Source organism: Limulus polyphemus, unplaced genomic scaffold (assembly GCF_000517525.1).
Source record: "Limulus polyphemus unplaced genomic scaffold, Limulus_polyphemus-2.1.2 Scaffold1698, whole genome shotgun sequence".
NCBI classification, from domain to species: domain Eukaryota; kingdom Metazoa; phylum Arthropoda; class Merostomata; order Xiphosura; family Limulidae; genus Limulus; species Limulus polyphemus.
In genome coordinates this window covers 171,850-181,151 of record NW_013667308.1, presented here as the reverse complement: position 1 = coordinate 181,151, position 9,302 = coordinate 171,850, and the positions used below count along the sequence as shown (strand labels likewise).

Genomic DNA, 9,302 nt, shown 5'->3' with positions numbered 1-9,302 from the left:
CTTGTGTATAAAGTTAAAATCATAAATAATATTCAACATTAAACTGGTACACAATTGTGTACCAGTTTAACATTGAATATTATTTATGATTTTAACTTTATACACAAGTGCCAAAATGCTATAACAATTATTATTTTGCATGACAATAAATATTATTTAAATAGTGATATATTCACCATTTTCATGCTGAAATTAAATGTTCTTTCACAAAATAATTATGAAAATTCAACAAAGAATCTTGTATTGTTACGTGAATTTTTGCAAATGATAGTGGATCACTAATCAGAATAATCATTTTTTATACATACCAGTTAAATCATCTAATGTCACTGATACAATATTTTTACATTTGACTTAGTGTAAAGTTTGATATCATATAGAGTTATTGCTTGATAAAAAGTGAAAGGAGTTAAAACTTCATTGAAAAATCAGCAGACAGACTATTATATGAACTTAAATTCATGAATTGGTTGATACATAAGTATTCAGATTTATCAAAGAAAAATTTGATAAATTCTTCTCATAACCATTATAATGTTATTGTACATTTGAACAGTCTTAATCTTATAAAGTTTATCTCAACAACAAGATTAGTATATTACTACATATACAAGGGGTGATCAGAAAGAAACTGAATTTTTTTCCTACGTTGAATATGAGTAAACAGTAAGTCATCATATTAGTTATCAAGATCTTTGGTAGAGCATCTTATGTGTTTAGAGAATATGTGGCTATGACACAGTTGCCAAATTTCAACTGCAAATGAGATGGTTTTGAATAATGTGCTGTAATCAAGTTCCTAATGAAAGAGGGACAGCCAGGGTATTGTGTTTATTAGCTGTCTTCCATCCATTGCCACTATCAGTGCATTCTGGCATCAAAGTAGAAAATGTTTTCCTCCAACAATGTGATTCTGCCACATTCCCTTATTACATTTTGTTTAAATAAAGAAAATTGAATGGTCATTTCTTCTACATTTTACAAATATTTATGACCTAGTCAGACCTTGTGACTCCAATTCCTTATACTCCCTCAAGTCTATATGGACAGAACTTTTAGGTGATTGATGTATTGCAGTCTGAACACCACACCCAAACTTTGACAAACTTATAGAATTATGGAAGAAATGCATTTAATGAGAATTGTATTTAGATGTGCCATTTGATTGTGCATATACTCAACAGGATTACACTCTTTTTGGTTTTAACTTGATATTGTTAGCCTACAGTAAATAAAATACCCTTTCTTTCTGCATATCCCTTATATATTCATCAAATTATTTGGAAACATTGGTAGTATTGATACAGAAAGTTTTTGTTGAAGTGAAGCGTTTCTGTACGTATGTTAGATGTAGTAGCATTTTATTAAATAATTTTTTTCTTGTGATGCAATTTTTGAAATGAAATAATTCTCAGTTCATTAATTGTATTACTCTCAGAAGAACTGGATATCAAAGAATGCAGAAGTTTCTGTTAATAAAGAAAATGCATTATGCAGAGCAGAATGTAAACTTTTTACATAATTCAGTTATACTTGAACAACAATTATTATATGCATGATGTACATAGTATCCTGCCTGTACTAACAGGATTATCAGAGATTAATAAATGATTGAATATTTTATAGTAAATAAAAAAAAAGATGTTGTCAGGTTTTTACACAACAAATATTAATGAACTTCTATATGAAGTATCCATGAAAAAGCTGGAGCATATAATTGAGTATAAAATAGGCTTAACTTAAGTTAGACCAACTGTGCTTTCACCAGTGCTATATGGGATTTCTTTGATTTACCCATCCATCAGTCTATACAGCGACAAACATGCAAGTAAACTTACACCATTTAAAAGATAAGTTTAGTTATTTGAGAAGTGTTTGGTTTCTGAACTTGATCAAAAGGAACTTTACAATAATGTGTGGGCATGTATGCTTTCAAGTAATCTTGGTGAGTTGCTAAGGGTTGTAATCCTAGAAATAAAAATTGGTAGGTTAAAGTTTGTTGTTATAGAAATAAATTACTTATTTGGTTCAGATAAATTAGGTTTTGAATTCTTATAATCTGATCCTGTTTAACATAAAAATGAACATAATAATTTTATAGTTTTGTTTGCTTACTTTTATAATATTTTTATACATTTTTTATTTAAATACAGTCCTGTTGAGATTTCTGTCCTTTTCATTTAGTCCTTGATTTTTATTTATATTACTTCATGTATTTCAGTCTTTACTGCCTGCAACTGTGACATTCACTTCTCTTTACCACCAGAGCATATAACTGAAAAAAAAAAAGTTTTGTTCAGTACAGTGAGTTTGCTACCTTAGTTCACTTATTTTCATGAATTATGTTGACAGACTGGTTAATATGTAGTGTGATTTTCCAACACAGGTATTGTGCTTTCTGTAAAGACCCAAGCAGATCACAAATTAGCTAAGGAACAGAAGAAGAGAGAAAATCTGGAACAGGAACTAGCCAGGAGTAGGGACTACATAGCTGCTTTGGAAGAGGAAGTGGAGACCTTGCGGAGAATTCTTAAGGATAATAATATAAAAGAATTGCCTCCAACTGTTATAGATAATGGAGCTTTTAAATGTACAACCCTGAATGTTGTAGCTGAAGTCAATCACATGATCACATAAACTATATGAAATTCATAGAATGGACCAAGTATAGCATTTTTATAAAAATTTTGAAAGTTTCTGAGTTAACTCCAGAGATGTTGGCACACATGGTTTATGTAATGTGTTTGTGGTGACCTACATGAACTATAGACAAGGAAGCATATAATCTTAAGGTGAAACAGTTTTGTTTTATAGAAATTAGCTCTATTGTTTTTGTTTGAATAACTCAAAATTCTAATGAAAAATAATTGTGAGTGAAATTAATGCAAATATGTATTAATATGGCGATTTCCTGTGAAGATAAAAATACTCAGACATTGTTACTATTTGTAAGGTATTCTTTCTCATACAAATTCACTGGAAGAAGGAAAGATAGAAAAAAACTATAGGTTTTGATTATGTATTAAGAGTATTAAAAAATTACTTAAAAGCTAAACTATCAGTAGGCAGACCTTATGTTAAAAACTGTTTTTGAAAGTCTTATAGCAACATCGTAAAGTAAATTGCTATACCTATTTTGCTTAGTGGCCTTAGGAATGTAAGTATTTAATTATCCTGAAATCTCTGTAGATACATTAATACTCTATTGCTTAGATAATTCTATTACTATTAAATATAACAAATAGTTTTTTTTTTAATCATTTGATATAACAAAAGTGCATGAAGCCATATATATGTACCACATCAAGCTTACTGATGTATATCCATTTTATATTATATAACTCTTGTTAAGTGTACACACATGATAAAGGATTATAATAAAATGTTGTTTGGTATATAATATATTTTTTTAAAAAGATATCAAAGACATTTTATTTATCTGTTGTGTGTCTTGATATTCAGTTAATGATTTATGGAAACAAGAATATTACTAATGCATATGTATATTTTCATATAATATTACAATAAAATATTTATCATAAACTTTACAGATATTATGTTACTACTTATATTTTTTTGACTGAGATTATTATTTTCTTACTGATATGAAGCATACTTTGATAAATTCTGACCCCTAAGATCATCACATAGCAATTACTTCATAACTTACCTTTGTCATGTTTACAAACTAAAATTAAAATATTCAATTCACAGCAATTAAAAATGTTAAAAGAAAGTGAATGCTTGGTTGTGTGTGCATCTAATAGGTTTTATACTTCATTATTCCCATATCCTATGGGGTTTGGTATGGTCTGTGATTATTGTGCCTGGATTGTGAATTTGAAGATTCATGGTACATAAACTTGTTATGACAAATTCTTGCTTTCTACTTTGAGGATGCGAGTTCACTATAAGAGTATCAGTCAAATACCATTATTCAGCATCTCATCCAAACTGTTAATTATGATCAATGGAAAGTCTAAGTAAGGGAAATCCAGTTTAACCTGTTTTAGTGAATATATTCATGAGTAAGATGAAAGAAATTTATATCTTCTCTTGCCTCCATCCATCAATTTTCTAGAAACTTTTCTTTTAAACTTGAATGTAATTGATCCTAACACTAAGTTTTGAAGTCAAAAATGAAGTTGATGGTAAGTTTTTATTTTTAAATATTTTATTGGAAGAAAGAGACAATGAATCTCACACCACTATATTTCATAGGAATACAGTACACACTTAGGAGTTTATCTTCACTGGAATTCCTTCCATAATCCTAAACAATAAATAGAGATGAACATAAGAACCCTCCCATACAGGTAAAAATATGTTTTCCTATCAACAGTCATTTCTATCTAAGAAAAATGTTTAAAAGTCTCAACAGGTAAATATCTTCACAAAGTGGTAACTAAAACTATTGACCCTAGAAAGTGTATTGCAGGTCAAAGAGGCAAAAATTTTAAATTAAGAAAACCGTATCCTTTATTTTGTGTTGCTGCACATCCCTAAACTTTCACATTCTATTTAGAAAATGTGGTGAAAAACTGTCAAAAGATATATGAATTTAATTATGAAATTTTCTTTCCTGTCAGGGAAGAGATCAAGGCAGCTTCTGTAAAGAAACTTTGTTAACAATGATGCATCAGGATCAGTGTATCTAATTAAATGCAAAAACTGTGATAGTTCTTACATGGAATAGACTAAATCATAGCTTTTAACAAGATGGAAAGAACATTTGAATTTTTCCTCTCACCTACTTGAACAAATGATTAAACATAACCACTTTTTTGATTTTTCAGATGTTGAAGTCATTAACAAAGAAAACAATGTAATTTGTAGAAACATTAAACAAGCTATTTGTGTCAAAAATAAAAATATAACATTAATACATATACAGGTATATGGTCACAGCTCTTCTAAATTTTTTACTTGGTTATTGTTGACTTCTATTATATTAATCATGTAATATCATTACAGATATTGTAATATGACAGTTTCAACTGTTTATGATTATTAAAAGCTTGCAGCTGATAATAATACTACAAATTTATTTGTGTATTTATCAATAAAAAGTTTTACAAATATTTTTTCATGTACTTGTTTATATGCCAATGATTCTTATGGCAAAGTTTCATTATTTTTCACTATGAGTAATTATTACCCAAAATGTTTTTTTTTTTCTCAAAGCTCATGTTTGTCAGAAAATTAAGTGGTTTTAAGCTTACATTCCATAGCTATGGATATTAATTCAGAAGTTGCTGGTGTGGTATTCTCAGGTGAAACTGACTTCTGTACATTATTAACATTAAAAACCCTGTTAACATAGAAATGACAATGCAATACATAAAATGAAACTTTAAGCAAATGTATGTAAAGATGAAAATGTGATTCTTTAATAATACATAAAAAATTTATAATAGAAGTAATTGTGGGGAGGAAATTATAAGTAAGTCACTAGGACAGAACACTAGGCTTAAGGTAATATGTAAGGATGAGCAGATTGGCTGGTTCAACTTGTGGAATTAGTTTAATGGGAGGAGGGAGCTTTTCAAAATGGATGGTTTGAAAGAGCTATTAACTCAGCTGCAAGGGAAGTTTTGAACTAGGACTAGACAGTGGTGAGAGCCAGAATAAATAAAGTGCAAAATATTTATGATGCAGAGAAAAGTTTAGCATATTCCTTATAGAAAGAAAAGAGTGGCTGCAAGTAAAAAACCAGGTTGGCTTACAAAGAGTATAAGAGATAAGATTAAAGAAAAACACAAAAAGTTTAAGAAATTTAAATTAACTGGTGTGACAGGAGATTTAGAAGATCAAGAAAGTTGGTAAAACAAGGAATTAGGACATCAAAAAGATGTATGAGAAAAGGTTAGTTGAAAATGTAAAAATTAACAGTAATAATTTCTTTAAATACATTAAGGATATACAAAATGTTAGGATGGGGTAAGAAGTTTGAGGGATGATAAAGGAAGACTTGTATCTGATGGTTATGTTATTAAAATCTGCTAATTTTTACTTATGAAAATTTAAGCAGTATTCCTCATCTTGAACATTTGATAGATGGAAACAAGATGATCACATTAATTATGAGCATCTTAAGAAAAAATTGGGAAGTTTAAAAAATGATGATGCTCCTAAGCCATATAATATTTCCCCAAGGGTTTTAAAGGAGGTTAAGGATTAGATGTATAAGCAATTAACTACTATTTTTTTTGCTCGTCTTTGAATAGTGGGCATGGGCCAAAGGATTGGAAGTTGGCTAATGTTACTCCTTTTTTCAAAGTAAGTGATAAAAATTGTCCCAATATTATAATACTTCCCCAAGTGTTTTAAAGTAGGTTATGGATTGAATATGTGAGCCACTTGTTACTATTTTTGTAAGACCTTAAATAATGGTTAGGTGCTAGAGGATTGGAAGTTGGCTAACGTTATTCCTTTTTTCAAGGTAAGTGATAAAATTATCTTAGTAAGTATAGACTTATTAATATTACATTAGTTGTGGGAAAGTTTTGAAAGTCTGAAAAAGATGCTTTGCAAAGTCATTTACAAAGTTGAGAATTTCATTGGATAGTCAACATGGTTTCACTAGGAAAATTTTGCCTTAGAAATCTTTTGACATTCTTTGAAAGGTTACTGTTTATATAGATGAGGATAAGGGTGTAGATTTGGTGTATCTAGATTTTCTGAATGCATCTGACAAGGTGCCACATAAAGGCTTGTAAAAGAATTTAACTATATAGGTGTGGGGATAAGTTAGCTCATTATATAAAAGAGTGGCTGGATGGAAGGAAGCAGAGGGTTGTTATAAATGTAGTTCAGTCAAACTGGATTAATATCACAAGTGGGATACCTCAAGGGCTCAGTATTAAGACCTTTGCTCTTTTTTATTTACATCAGTGACAAAGGTGAAGGAATGGTCAATAAATTACTTAAATTTGCTGGCTGTGAGGAGGATGCTGCTGCTTTACAAAAGGATTTAGATCATTTAGTGAGTTGGGTGGATAAATGGCAGATGGGTTTTAATATTTTGAATTTTAAATATCTAGTTTGGATGGGAATAACCTTAACAGTGTTATGAAAGAAAGGGATTTTGGTGTAGTGGTTGATCAGTCTCTTAAGCCATCCAAACAGTGTGCTGTTGCTAGTGGTAGAGCCAAAAAGGATTTTAGGTGATATCAACAGAAATATTGAATACAATTCTAAAGAGATTGTAATTTCATTGTACAAGTCACTGGTTAGACCACATTTGGAATATTGTGTTCAATCTTGGGCTCCTTGCCTTAGGAAGGACATTGAATTGTTGGAAAGGGTTCAGAGGAGGGCTACTACAATGGTGCTTGGGATGGAGGGCTTGACATTATGAGGAGAGGTTAAGATCTTTGAAATTGTTTTCTTTTGAGAAAAAGAAGAGCTAGAAGGGATCTGATGGAGGTATTTAAGATTATTAAGGGAATTGATAGTGTTGATGCATCATCTTTTTTCATACTTAATGATGAGAATGATAGCATTACGGGACACAAATGTAAATTTTGGCAAGGTAGGAGTCATCTTCAGCTAAGACAGTTTTATATTTCTAACAACGTGGTTGGCCTTTGTAAAAGCAGTAAATTTAAATGAGTTTAAGTCCCACAGTAATAATTCAAGTGAAAAAATAGTTGGCATATGTGTAAAGTATACCCTCTATTGTACAGATCCACACTGGGTCAGGCTTTATGGTATTGATTCTCATGCAAAAAATGTCAAACTTCAAGAATATGCAGAGAAAAAAATGGCCCAAAATAACTTAACACCATAAATTTCACAATAAGTATATAGCTTTTAGAAAGAAGTAGGTATATATACCATCTTTGCCTTCTTATTTTACTTATGAAACCAATTTTGGACCAGGCTAAATAGTATCGATTTATGTACAGGAGATTGGCCCTTAAAGAATGTGCATAGAAAGAAGTGGTCTAAAATTTCACCTCTTAAATTTCACAATAAATATATAGCTTTTAGAAAGAAGTTTGAACATGTGCCATCTTTGCCCTGTTTTCTATCTATGAAACAAACTTTGGTCCAGGCTAAATGGTATTGATCTTTGTGCATGTGATGACCCCTTCGAGAATGTGCAAAGAAAGAAGTGGCCTAAAATAATTTAATCCTTTAAATTTCCCAATAAGTATATAGCTTTTAGAAGGAGGTTGGTATATGTGCCATTTTGCCCTCTCTTTTTTTACCTATTAAACTCACAATGAGCCTGACAAAATGGTAATGATTTAAGTACAGGGGATGTGGCCCTAAAAGAATGTGCACAAAAAGAAGTAGCCAAAAATAATTTAACCCTTTAAATTTCACAATAACTGTATAGCTTTTAGAAGGAAGTTGGTATATGTGCCATCTTTGCCCTCTTTTTTACCTATTAAACCCACCGTGGGCCGACCTAAATGGTATTGATTTATGTACAGGGGATGTAGCCCATAGAGAATGAAAGAGAAAGAAGTGGCCTAAAATAATTTCACAATAAACATATAGCTTTTAGAAAGAAGTTTGAACATGTGCCATCTTCGCCCTGTTTTTTTACTTATGAAACCCACTTTGAGCCATGCTAAATGGTATTGTTGCGGATCTGCTTGTTTGGTAATTTCCGGTAAAAATTCTTTCCGAGTGACTTCAGTGATACAAGTCCCTTCTTGATTAAAACTAGTTTATTCTTTCTCGTTACAAACTTTGTAATACACTTGATTTTCACAGTCACTTTAAACTTAACTACTTTTATAAACACGCTATAATTCATAGCGATTCACACACTTTACTTACGGTGGCTACTGTTCGCTTGACTTGATTATCTCTTATCTTCAATCTATCTGCCTATGCAGTTCTATCTTTTTTTGCTGGCTTTATTTGCCGGGCTTATATACCAAAAAGAGGGAGCCTGGAATAAATTAGGAAATTCACGATCATTCGAGAAACTCCTCACACACGCCAGCAGCGTCACGTGACTTCCGCTGTCGTAACAGTATTGATTTTTGCACACGTGATGACCCCTTCAAGAATATGCAGAGAAAGGAGTGGCCCAAAATAATTAAATCCCATAAATTTCACAATAAGTATATAGTTTTTAGAAGGAAGTTGGTATATGTACCATCTTTGCCCTCTTTTGTTTTACTTATGACACTCACTTTTGGCCAGGCTAAATGACATTGATTTATGTACAGGAGATGTGGCCCTTAAAAAATGCGCAGAGAAAGAACTGGCCCAAAGTAATTTCACCTCTTAAATTTCACAATAAATATATAGCTTTTGGAAAAGAGTTGACACATGCG

The 9,302-nt window shown here is 30.9% G+C and overlaps 1 protein-coding gene across 4 annotated transcripts in view; it reads left to right on the top strand.

The window, feature by feature from the left end:
* The window catches only part of LOC106464594 (voltage-gated hydrogen channel 1-like), a 70,380-nt gene extending 65,301 nt beyond the window's left edge, over positions 1-5,079 (top strand). For all 4 annotated transcript variants that reach the window (XM_013924749.2, XM_022392332.1, XM_022392331.1 and 1 more), the window contains one exon: positions 2,387-5,079. In XM_013924749.2, the coding sequence (XP_013780203.1) occupies positions 2,387-2,637 (251 nt within the window). In that variant the 3' untranslated portion in view covers positions 2,638-5,079. The remainder of the gene's footprint in view (positions 1-2,386) is intronic.
* The last annotated feature ends 4,223 nt before the right edge of the window (positions 5,080-9,302 follow it).